The sequence below is a fragment of the Prionailurus viverrinus genome, chromosome D4, assembly GCF_022837055.1.
Source record: "Prionailurus viverrinus isolate Anna chromosome D4, UM_Priviv_1.0, whole genome shotgun sequence".
Lineage (NCBI taxonomy): Eukaryota > Metazoa > Chordata > Mammalia > Carnivora > Felidae > Prionailurus > Prionailurus viverrinus.
This window is the reverse complement of record NC_062573.1, coordinates 26,792,279-26,804,936: the sequence shown is the minus strand read 5'-3', so window position 1 is coordinate 26,804,936 and position 12,658 is coordinate 26,792,279. Positions and strand designations below refer to the sequence as shown.

Here is a 12,658-nt window from a genome sequence, read left to right as displayed (position 1 = left end):
TGAAAGAAGGATGTGAAAGGCTGCAAACTGTCTCACACTCCCTGTCCCTACTCCGTGGGGAGTCAGCGCTGAATGTGATGGAAACCAAGGCTGATGTGCTCCATCCACAAGCAAAAGAAAAACGACATGGCCACCATGACCACGCAGGTCCCAACTCCTGCTGCCCCAAATCGGGACCCCTGCGCTGCAGAAGCCTCACAGAGGCTGAGGTGTCTGATGCAGTTGTCCGAGGCTCACCAAATAAGAAGAAAAACTGCTTCAGGATGACACAGGAAATTGCTGTGATCACCTAAAACAGGGAAAGGAAAAGGAAAAGGCCTGTAATTTGGAATCAGACCACTTAGTGGCTGTAAGACCGTCTGCAGCTCCCAGCCCCTGGGTCAGCCTATCCGAAAGGGGTGGCCTCCAGGAGGACAGACTGAGAAGGGACTCAGGAGCACCAGTCAATGCCGGTGCCTATTCAAAAGGAGGGGTCAGGACAAGTCTCAGCACTGGTTGCCCAGGCAATGGTACGAATGGTTGATGTTCCATTTCCAATAGGGGTAACTTAAGGACATCAATGGGAACACTCCAAACAAACTGTTCAACTGAAATCAACCCACAGAAACTCATCTTCCTGCAGAAAATGTTCCTGCTGCATGGCTTTTATGGCCCCTGGTGAATTCTGTGCTGAGGTAATAGGAATCAGGACACAGAAGGTAGGGATGCAGAACAGAAGGCCCCTGCACTTCTTTAATTTTGTGTGTGTGCCTCCAGGTCTTCACAGCTTTAGAGTTTATCTGCAGCTTCTCAGGACCAGAAAACCCCACCAAGGACCCTAGCTCAGACCAGGACATTGCCTTAGCCTCGCGCTGAAGGAGTGGAGTCGGCACTGACCCATGGTAGGTGGCCTGCATGAGGGCTGTCCAGCCATGCACGCTGTCTTGCTTGTCGATGTCAGCGCGCCTCTCCACCAGCAGCTGCACCAGAGGCAGCTGTCCCGTGACGGCCGCCAGCATCAGCGGGGTTGCCCCATCCCCATTGACCAGGTTCACATAGTTAGGGTCTTCGTCTGCGATCTCTTTGACCAGCTGGAAGTTTCCTGCAAACAGAAGCAGGAGCCTGGTGCTCAGTGGGCCTGGCACTGCTGGATTACTTATCCAGTGGGTTATTAACAAACATATGCTCTACCTGCCCCTGCACTGGGCTGCTGGGCATCACATGGGCTACAAAGATGAGAAGGAGGTAGCCCCCACTCTCAAATCCCCCAATCTTGGAGACGGAGGCAAGCACACAAACAGCTTTACTGAAAGAGAGAAGTGTTGAGATCTTAAGAGAACAGATGAAGGAAACATGAAAGGCAATGCATATACAGCTTAGATCAGCGTGGGGGTTGAGAATCAGGGAGGGGTTCCTAGAGGTGGGGGTCTATATCAGGAGAGGAGATCTTAGGCTAACTAGCCCTTCATCACAAAGAAAGTAGAGAGTAGGCAGGCAGTGAGGAACTTCAGAAGTAAGGAAAAGCCAGAGCATAGCCACAGGGTTTGGCCAGAGGGGTGGGGGGCCTGGGAGGACGGTCTGGAACCTGTGTATAAGCACCATAATAACTATCAGCCTCCAGGGGCTAAACCCTCCCTGTGTGAAACTACAGTCAGGAACAACAAAATGCCTGTTTTCTTTCACAAGCACTCTGGGTGGCCTTAAAAAGGACTACAAATACTAGATTGGGAGAATGTGTCCCTATCTTCATAAATCTCTAAAAAGATTTTCAAAAGCACTTACCCATTTTCAACGCGTGGAAAATATCAGGCCGCCTTTTCTCCTCATCTAGGTAAATAAGGATTTTAAAAGTTAACCAGGAAAGGTTTAGTAGAACAGAGAAGTCACAAGCACATAACAATACAGCCTAGCATTTAAAAATGATCTACTTTCCAAAAGCAATCAGATAAAAGACAGGTGTAGCGGACGAATCCAGTAGCCCTTCTGGAAGAGTTATCATCACAGAGTGTCTGTAAATGCTCCAGAGATAGATCTTGGGCAGTCATCTGGCCAACAAAACATGAATAAGCAGAACATTTCCTGATCCCACACTCATGAAGCAATCATTTTGGGGCATTCCAAACTCTGGGATAGCCTCTCTTAGATGTAATGGAAAAGTATAGTCTTGGAAAAATCTGGATTCCTATGAAAAATTTTAAAAGAAGTGGTTCTTTTCTACTGAAAACTAAATGTACAACCATAATTCCAAAACAGAGGGTCCGAGACAGCAGCTGAGCCGAGGGAGGTCATGGAGATGGCCACCAGAAGAGCCAATGTTAATTTTTGTTTTCCTTCCCAAATAAGGAATCTGAAGGATTCTGAGAGTCACTCTGCCCCAGACTTGCAGACATGGCTCTCTGCAGACCACTGCCCACCTAAGGTTTCTGTGCTGGTCCCTGCAGCCCAGCTCCTCAGCTGGTCCAGAAGCCCACGCCTACCCCCAAACCTGGGCCTTGCTGCACCCACCAATGCTTGCCCCTCCTTCATCTGCTCATCTGCCACCTTCCTCCAAGCTGGTGAGTACTGTGCTACTGTCAGAAAGTAGACATCATCATGACCAGTCCCCTCACAGGTGGCCGAAGGCAGGACTTACTGCAATCTCTGACTCTAGGGATGGAGTGGCTGTGAGGGGGACCTGTGACTCTGGGCTAAATATCTGGTTCAGGTCAGCCCCTCGGGCAGCTGGGAAGAAGCTGCAGCACAGTTCAGGGACCACCGAGTCTGGAGTTGGCGTATCAGAATTTGAGTACGTTTCTAGGATGATTGGTCTCATCAACAACAGGGGATAACATGCTAATATGGGGACCGTGTGGTGGTTGCAGGGATCAATAATATAGGTGGGAGAATGCTTCAGAAAGCCTTAGGCCTCATTCAAAGAGCAATTTTTGTTACCTTCACCGGTGATTAGCACCCACCCCAGAAAGGGTGGTACTTAACTCCAGAGTTCTTATAGAGGACAGACAGGGCCATGGAACCAAATGTCTAATTTTGCCTGGGCAATACTATTAAGAAATGATTCTGAGCCAGGGTGGCTCAGTCGGTTAAGCATCGGACTCTTGATCTCACCTCAGGTCTTAATCTCAGGGTTGTGAGTTCAAGACTTGCGTTAGGCCCCACGTTGGGCAGGAAGAACTACTTAAAAAAAAAAAAAGATTCTGCATCTTAGTTTTAAATAGGTCACATTCCTTTAAGTGTTTAAGAGTCTAATTTGCTATGGGAGGGGCCTTCTCATACCAAGACCCTTTGACAAAAAATATTACGTCACCTGACCTTAGTGCTGGCTGCTAAGCAACCATCTGGTACAAAAGAATGACTGACCCTCTAGCCTGACCCCAGGAGGCCCGGGCAGTTGTGCCATTGATGCCAAGTGACCCTGGGCTGGCCCTTTCCTCATTCCAGATGCCGGTGTTGGCATCAATAGCACCACAGTTCTGGGGACCCTTCCCAGCCCAAGGAACCACCACGGTGGGGTGTATCACAATGACCGTTATAGCCTCAATGGTACCCTATCCTGCAGCTAATGCGAGGGAGAGAGCTGGGGGTCTTCAAGGTGAACTTCCTAGCACCTCACAAAAAGAGCTTGGAATAAACAGTTACTTACATAATAATCTATCATTGCTAACACAGCCTCTCCCTTGCTGCCGTCCTACCTGGAGGCTCTTCCCTGAGAGCCGGCCGGGAGCACTCCCTCAGCTTCCATGTCGGCTACGGTCTTACATGCTCAAGGAGGCCGCCCAACCACATGGCAGCCTTCATCACCCCCACACCCCAAACCTCAACCCTGCCCGCTTTCCTCCCCCGCCACGGTACCTACCACCTGCCTACTACGTAAGTTATTCTTTCCAGTAGGTTTATTTCCCGTTTCTCGCCTGTCTCCCCTACAGAGGCCAAGGTCCTCAAGGGCAGAGGGCACACTGTTTGGCAGGGGTCCTGGGCCAGATCTGCTCTGCAGCCTGTTTTGGTAATTATGGTTTTACTGAAACACAGCCATACCCACTCATTTACATATAATGTCTGGCTGCTTTCACTCTAGCGGAATGAGTGGTTCTGACAGAGACTGGCCCATAGTCTAAAGCATTTTCTATCTGGTCCTTTACAGGAAAAGTCTGCTGAACCCTGTCCTAGAAAGATCCTAGAACATCCTGCATCGGAATCATCTGGTTAGAAAGGAGGGGCCTTGCCATGGGGGTTCCAGGCTCTTTCCAGAGATACCAAATAATTCTCTGGAGGGTGGGCTAGAAACCTGCAAGTAATAGGTACTCCCAACTGATTCTTATGCACAGCACATCTTAAGACCCATCGTTCGGTAGGCTAAACTTCTGATTTGCACACGCCCTCTGGTTGGGCAGTCCTCAGCTTTTGTCATTCAAACACAATTTAGGGTCCTCTGTGAAGCCATGGCAAGGAAGGGAAGGAAATTGGTGGTGGCACAGCCTGACCTGTCTTGGGCCTGACAGTGGTCAGTGGGTCCAGGTAGTCTGCAAGGTCCCTGTGCTTGCAGTCAAGTGCAACCTCGAAGGCGGTCTTCTCTAACACGCTGAGGTAGTCAGGGTTGGCCCCCTTCTCCACCAGCTGCTGAGCCATGCCGAGCCTCCCAGTGAGTGCTGACAGCATCAGTGGGCTCCAGCCCACGGTTCGGGCCACGTGGTTGGGATCCGCGCCCCACTCCATCAGCAGACGCACCACAGCCTCATGCCCATGCTGGATGGCAGCCATCAGGGCTGTGATGTCCAACAGCTCATCCCTGCTGTCCCCTGACTGCTCGCCTGAGGAGCTTTGATGGTCCACAAAGGCACCAGCTTCCAGAAGCAGCTTCACCACACCCAGGTGGCCACCCCGAGAGGCCACAGTGAGCACGCTGGCCCCTAGACGGTTCTGGGCATTGATATCAGCTCCATGATCCAAAAGGAGGTGTGCCACGCTCACGTGCCCAAATCTGCTTGGAAGATGGAGAATTAGTGACACTAACATGGAACATTGATAAGGAAACAGCTTATGTGATCCTCATTTGTCATTAATTATTAAAATCATAGCAGTTACTTATTATAAAAGGTCTTCTGGTGCCAGGCACTGTGCTGGCCCCGCATATCCACCAGCACAAAGGTGAGCAACTGCCCTGTCTAGGTTCGAATCCAGCTCTGGATCCAATCACTAGCTGTGTGATCTTGAAAAAGAACTTTAGCTTCTTCATGACTTCATTGCCTTATCTGTAATATAAGGATGTAATTGTATCTACTTCAAGAGCTGTTGAGAATTAAATCGGTTACTATACATATATATGATATATATATATAGCACTTATAACAGAGTTTGGCCAAAGGAAGTACCTCATGAATGTTAGATATAATAATCGTTTTACCTTACGCGTTACACAAAGTACCGAAGTCATGCAGCTGGTAAGAGGTGGTGTCAGGTCAGAACCCAGGTCTGTCCGAATCCCGATGTACTCACTCTTTCCCCTACGCTATACTGCGTCCCACATCTCAGAGTTCATTTTATTCTGCTTTATAGTCTTGTAATCTATCTCTGCCTGTGCTGACTCCCGTGGGCAGAGCTCACATCTGACTCATGTCTACCCATCCCCAAACGCACACAGAAGGTCCTTCAAGATGAGCCAGTTCACCCCATGCCAAGAGGTGTGGCATGGCTGTGGTCAGCAGAGTGGGGCTCAGGCTCCTCTTACCAGAGGCCTGCTGCCACCTGTTGGCAGGAATGTCCGCTGCCAGTGGCTAAGAAATGGGCCTGAGCCAAACCTTTCTCCCTGAATCTTGAGCCGGCCAGGGAGATATAAACAAGCGACCTCCAACTCCATACCAGGAAGATGAAAACAGATGCCTCTTCCCAGCAAAATCTCTTCCTTCTTTTGCCGCCAGGGGGCAGGAAAGACCTGTTTTGTAGGATTTGGTTGGCACACTAGGCTCAGAGCAGTGTGTGTCAGAGTTGGAAGGAGCCCTAGACTAACTGGGAAAGAATGACAAGAGAGGGGCCGGCGGTTCCAAACCATAATGCCTGCATAATGTCTACATCTGTGAGGCAGTGTTTTGAACCTCTCGTTGCATTCCCCTCCTTTCCGGAAGTGAGGTGTGTGTGTGTGTGTGTGTGTGTGTGTGTGTGTTTTAAAACCTCCTATAAACCCAGGGCCTCCCTTCTCCCTGTGGAGGCAAAGCCAAGGCCAAACTCTGATCTGGACTTACAAATACCTTGGGGGACATGAACCTTAACGGCACCGAGTCAGCTCAGCCTCTGGAGGGAGAGCTTGGTGAATTGGGCCTGTCTCTCCTCTTCTCCCAGAGCAGAGAGGGAGCAAATCAAATGGACATAAACTCAAATGCAGAAAGCTGCAACCCCAACCTATCTTCCTGCCTCCAGTCCTGTTCCTTCCTGCCCATCCTCCGTGATGGTGTTGCCCAAACCTAAACTTCATGGCCACTTCCCAGCTTCCCAATGTCTGAGAAAGACCTGCTGACTTTGTCCACTTCATTTCCACCCAACCCCCATGCCAGCACCCCCCTCCGGCCCCCAACGCCTGCACTCACTGATTATATTCCTCCCACACCTCTGCCATGCCGCCTCTCTGACCAGAGCCCTCCCCTGTCCGTTATCTCCTGAGCACACCCTTCATCCTGCTGCGGGACTCAATTCAGACCTCACCTCTGAGCAGCTCCCAGACCCTCCACACTAGTCCAGATGCCCTTCATCTATGCACCTGAGCCTTCTACAATTGTGTCTTCCTGTCGGACTGTGTGTTCCCCAAGGACAGGACTCTTGGCTGACCTACAGTGGGGCTCAGTAACTGCTGGCAAATGAATGAGTGACTAAATGAACACTGGCATAACTAAGTAGATAGAGGATGGTCCGGAGGCAGACAATGGGAGTAACTAAAGAACTGGTGTATCCTGCACTGAGGTAGAGAATTTTTAAAAATCATGCTATTTAGTTATCAAGTGTAAAATAAAATCTGGTATAATTCCTAACATCAGATTAAACAGTATTGTCACATTTTGGTCTCATTTGATCTTTTTTTATTTTAAAGAAAGAGAGAAAGAGAGCATGAGCAAGGGAGGGAGAGGGAGAGGGAGAGGGAGAGGGAGAGGGAGAGGGAGAGAATATCTCAAGCAGGCTCCAGACTCAGCAAGGAACCTGACACGGGGCTCAATCCCATGACGCTGGGATCATGACCTGAGCCGAAATCAAGAACCCGACAACCAACTGACTGAGCCACCCAAGCACACCTCTACCTGGATTTTGGACATTCTTTTTAATGTTTATCTTTGAGAGAGAGAAGAGAGACAGGGTGTGAGCAGCAGAGAGAGAGAGGGAGACACAGCATCTGAAGCGGGCTCCAGGCTCTGAGCTGTCAGCACAGAGTCCGACACAGGGCTCAAACTCACAAACTGCAAGATTATGACCTGAGCTGAAGTTGGGCGCTTAACTGAGCCACCCAAGCGCCCCTTCCTCTCATTGGATTTTTTTTTAATATTTATTTACTTTAAGAGAAAGAGGGGGGGGGTGCATGACTGGGGGAGAGGCACAGAGAGGAGAGAGAGAATCCCAAGCAGGCTCCACGCACTCAGCACGGAGCCCTATGCAGGGCTCAATCTCATTAACCAGGAGATCAGGACCTGAGCCAAAATCAAGAGTCAGATGCTTAACCAACTGAGCCACCCAGGTGCCCTTCACTTGATCATAATAAACCCTGAAATAAACTGATAATGCCCATTTCATAGGTGAGGAAACTGAAGATTTGAATGGAAAGCAGCAAATTCAGGGCCTCTCAATTTGAAACTGACAGAATCAAAACTTGAACCTAGACCCTAAAATCCCAAATCCCAGCTCTTCTGATATAACAAATTTTTAGAGAGAAAGAAAAGCGATGAATTTGGACAGAAATGCTGACATTTGGAATGCTTTCTGAATCCATGGGTAACCCAAGCAGTCATTCAATTAGGCTGAAAACATAAAAGAACTCAAGGAAGGCTGAGATAATTTTGTGGATGCTAAGTTTCTAATAAGTAATTACTGAGGATAGGGAAGCTTGGGGCTTTCTGAACAGCTGCTGTGACTGCCAATTAATTTCAGCAATTAACACCTGTGTTTAAAGACCTGGCACAAACTCCCACCACCCAAAGCATGAAGCAGAGGGGCCAGCTCTGCCACACCGGCAGGCAGAGAAATGAAGGACAGAAGCAAAGAGGCCAAGGGTGAAGTTAGGGTCAAAGTAAACACCACGCAACCTGTCTCTTTAGCATTTGGCCAGTTTGGCGAGTAACTTCCCTGTGGTCAACACCAGGAGGAAACAGTCACAGGATTTGTGGCCGAGAGCAGAGGCTGGGGAGCACAGTCTCTGGAGCCACCTGCCTGGGTGTGAATGTGACTCTGCCACTTACTAGCGGTGTGACCTTGGGCAAGTTACTTAACTCTGAGCCTCAATTCCTCATCTGTAAAAAGGGGGTGACACTACCTATACTTCCTAAGGTTTTGTTTGGACCAAATGAGTTACTTCATTTAAAGCACTTTACAGGGTGCTTGACACAAAAAGTGCTCAATAAAGGCTATCATTTTCAGAGTAGGAAAAAACATGGATATAATCATTTCTGACATAAGAACGTTCACCAGAGACCAAACTAACGGCTGGGTGGGACCCAAGTAGATGGCCAACAGAGGTGAGTGGCTTTACCGTACATCTGAGGTCCTTCCTATCAGGGTTTCAAGTCCTGTTCACCTGTTCACCCTGCTTCCTGAGTACATCTCAAACATCTCTTTGTTTTCCCACTGTTGTCTCTGCTCTGGTCCAGGCTACCATCACCTCTCCCTGGACTGCTGCAATTCCTTGCTAACGAGGCTTTCTGACGCTAGCCAGCCCACCCCTCCAATCTGTCCTCACACTGCAGTGAAAGTGATCTTTCCAAAACATCAATCTGATTCTGTCACTCATTCTGCCTAGAACCTTCTATCAATCCCCAGTGCCCTTAAGGATAGCTCATCTTTCTCAGCCCCTGCCACATGGCATCTGCCCCTTTCTCTCCAGGGAAGGATCATCTCCCACTAAGTCTAGCCCCCTCCTCCTACCGACATCAGTCTAGCGGTCCTAACAATGCCTTATGTTCACCCTTGCTTCTAAACCTTTGCGTGAGCCAATCACCCCATTCCCACTTCTGTCCTGGTTAATTTTTACGGAGTCTTGACATGAATATATACATCATTCTTACCAAAAACCTTCCTCCACTTCCCCAAACTGGGTCTGCCATCCTCAGAGCTCCCCGCACTTTCCCCAACAAGCCTGATCTCTTGTGTGGCCTGTCCACCGGGACGTGAGCTGCTCCTGGTGGGGCTTTGCCTGGCTCCCGCAGTGTCCCATTTCCAGGCTAGGTGGGTAGGTAAGTTCGTAGGAAACCCATGTTGAAAGAAGGAATGAATCTAAGATTGCGTGTCTCTAAGATTCCACTCGACGAGGTCTTCAGATTGTTTCAAAAGACCCACTCTTTCTAAGATTCTGATTTTATTACTAAAGAGCACTTCCACTTCTTGTAGTATCCCAAGTTGCTCAAAGTTTACCATTCCAGCTCTCTGGAACGAGTCCTTGACTCTTTGCCTCCCGGGGCGTCCGCGGGGGGCGCCGGTCAGCTCCGGCCACCTGGGCCCGCCTCGCCCCTGGGAGGGCGGGCCACCACCCCCAGGCCCCCGGGCCCCTTACCTGGCTGCCTGCATGAGCGCGCTCCAGCCGTAGTGGTTGCGGCTGTTGACCGAGGCGCCGCGGCGCAACAAGAAGCGCACCAGCGGCTCGTGGCCCCCGGCCGCGGCGAACTGCAGCGCCGTGTTGCCCGCCTCGTCTGAGCAGTCCACAGGCACGGGCGCTCCGGCCGCCGCCGCCGCCGCCCCGGGCCCGGCCGCCTCGGCCCCCGCCGGCTCGGCGCCCGCTTCGGGCTCCGCGCCGCGCTCCGCCGGCTCCGCCGCCCCCGGCTCCAGCAGCCGCCGCGCCGTCTCCGTGTCGCCCTGGTCGCAGGCGCGCAGCAGCAGCTGGAAGGCCGGGGGCAGCCCGCCCTCGCCCATCGCGGCCCCGAGGCCCGCGCCCGTCCGCCTGGCCGGCCGCGCCGGCTCCGCCCCCGGATACCGCGCGCCAGCGCCCCCTTCCGCCCGCCGCCCGCGCGCCTACTGTGTGCCGGGCGCGCGCCGGGGGGCGGGGCCGCGCGCCTACTGTGTGCCGGGCGCGCGCCGGGATCCCGGGCGCGCGCCGGGGTCCCGGCCGCGCGTCCTCGCCGCGTCGGGAAGGACGGCGAGTTCCCGGACTTCCGAGCGGCGTCCGCGCCCCGACTCCCGGGGCCGCCCCTGCCCGTGCGGCGCCCAGTGGCGGCCCTCTCCGGAGGCTCGGGGGACTTCCTGCCCCGTGCGGAGGTCGGAGCGGCTGCTGCAGACCACTCCTGGTGCGAGCTCGGAACCACGGGGTCTAGGTCCGCCGCCGCTGGGGGCCGGCCTGTGGCGCGCCGCCGCCCCCTACTCCACCAGCGCCTGGCGCTACACGGCCGCTTCCTGAAGAGTTGTTGGCTGGAGCGAGGGGCGAATGGATCCATTCTGTGCCTGCTGCACCGCGCGGAACGTCCTGCGTGGCCTTGAGAGCGGGTCCTTACCTGGGAGTTAAGGCTACCAGCGCCTCCTGTCCCTCATCTGTTTTCATCAGTGATTCTTGAATCTGCACCATCTGGGACGTTGTCACAAACGCAAATTCCCTGACCCCACTCCAGACCTACCAGATCAGAAATTCTGTGTGTGGGTCCAGACACCTGTATTTTAATAAGCCCTCCAGGTGATTCTGGTGCACCCTGAAATTCGAGACCCACGTGGGGTCCTCACAGCATCCTGTCAGCCACCGGGGAGGCCTCAGATGACCACTCCAATTGACAGAGGACACAACAGAAGCTTAAAGGAGGTTGAGTGTTGCTAAAGGCCACACGATTGTCCTGGAGGAGAGCTGTGCTAGGACCAGCTCTTCTGACATCCAGCCCAATTTCCTGTTCTCAGCAAACATTTATGGAGTGCCAACTCTGCACTGTTCTAGGTACTGGAGAAGCTGGGGGAAACAAAATAAAATCCCTGCCTCTCGAGCTGACAGTGGAAAAAGACAAGCTGTAAATACACAAGTAAGTAACTTGTATGTCTGTTGGTGATGAGTGCTACTAAAGCAATAAATAGAGCATAACATAAATCCAAGTAAATAGGATAGAGGATGGGATGTTATTTTATAATAGGGTGGGTAGAGAAGGTGTCAAGGAGAATGTGGCACTTGCACAGACCTGAAGAAATTGAAAAATGGAACCATACTGACATTTGGGGAGAGTATGATGCAAGCAGAGGGGAAAAATGTTCTAACAAGGGCAGTCCTGTTTGCAAATTGCTTTTGCTGCCTGCTCATCGTGATAGCATCAACATTCGGATATGGGGTAATTGGTTTGCATAGACTGTGCGCTGTGGTCCAAAAACCTAGAAGACGGCCAGGCATATAGTAGGTGCTCAGTACATGAGTGTTAAGGACTAAGTCTCATGTACATAGACTTGTAACACAGATCAAAACTTGATGAGGGCCTGAAGAAGGAATAAAAGTCATGGCATTGGAAGATCAGAGAAGACGGTAATACCCTTAGGATCTGGGCCAGCAGGGCTGGAAGAAAGTCTTCTAAGCACGATGTAAAGATGAGGAGAGATCTCCAAAGTACACAGGACTCAGATTGCCATGGGCTTCAGGGCCGGGATGGAGACTGGGATTTATTCTGTGAGTAATGGGGAGGCATGGAAAGTGACCAGGTGAGTTACAGGGCTAGAACTAATCACTTAGGCCCAGTGTCTGAGGTGGTACACTCTCACTCAATTCTAGATTTGGCCCCATTCACAACAGAGGTGAGGATAACTTCCTTTTGAAGGTCTGGTGAAGACATTTGTTTCTGTGGAAATCCTGAAAAATTGTACCCTTTTCTTATCCTATTTATCCGGGTAACTTTTTACTAACTAGTTGTTTCATTATAAAAGTAATATGCGTGATAAAAAATAAATGCCAACAGTACAAAAGGACATGAAAGGAAAAGCCCCTTTCCCTCTTCTCCCACTGTCCTGGTCCTACCATAGGTAGGTAACCAATATTCACATTTGTTTTTATCTTTCCAAAGATATTTCACACATATACAAACATGCAATATGTACATGTAGGCATTGATCAACCTTCTTGATTGCAAACTGTAGAAATTGAACCTCTAGACAGAAAGTAGAAAGAGGGTTTAATACAAAGTTCTTTTTGTAGTCACAGATCCTACAAGGGCCAGAAAACCAATCTTGGAGGCCCGACAACCAAGAACAATGCCCCAGATCATTCCATGGCTGCACCCTATACCAGGATGGAGTCTAAACAGGCCTTTTTTTTTTTTTTTAAGTTGTTTATTTATTTATTTTGAGAGAGAGAGAGAGAGAATCCCAGGCACACTCTGTGCTGACAGCTTGGGGTTCGATCCCACAAACCGTGAGATCATGACCTGAGCTAAAATCGAGTCAGACACTCAACCAACTGAGCCACCCGGGGGCCCTGACACAGGCCCCTCTTTGTATTACCAGCTTGAGAGCCAAAGCCTGAGATGAGAGCATGTAAATGGCTCAGCCT

General features: G+C 50.9%; 1 protein-coding gene across 23 annotated transcripts in view; it reads right to left on the bottom strand.

Annotated features, from left to right (window-relative positions):
* The window catches only part of ANKS6 (ankyrin repeat and sterile alpha motif domain containing 6), a 67,639-nt gene extending 57,531 nt beyond the window's left edge, over positions 1-10,108 (bottom strand). For all 23 annotated transcript variants that reach the window (XR_007146172.1, XR_007146175.1, XR_007146176.1 and 20 more), the window contains exons 1-4: positions 9,713-10,108; positions 4,458-4,954; positions 1,762-1,806; positions 877-1,081 (exon numbers count right to left, since the gene is read on the bottom strand). Coding sequence is in view for 9 of the 23 variants with exons in the window: in XM_047829435.1 (XP_047685391.1) it covers positions 877-1,081; positions 1,762-1,806; positions 4,458-4,954; positions 9,713-10,068 (1,103 nt within the window). In the remaining 14 variants the exon portion in view is untranslated. The remainder of the gene's footprint in view (positions 1-876; positions 1,082-1,761; positions 1,807-4,457; positions 4,955-9,712) is intronic.
* Positions 10,109-12,658: the final 2,550 nt, after the last annotated feature.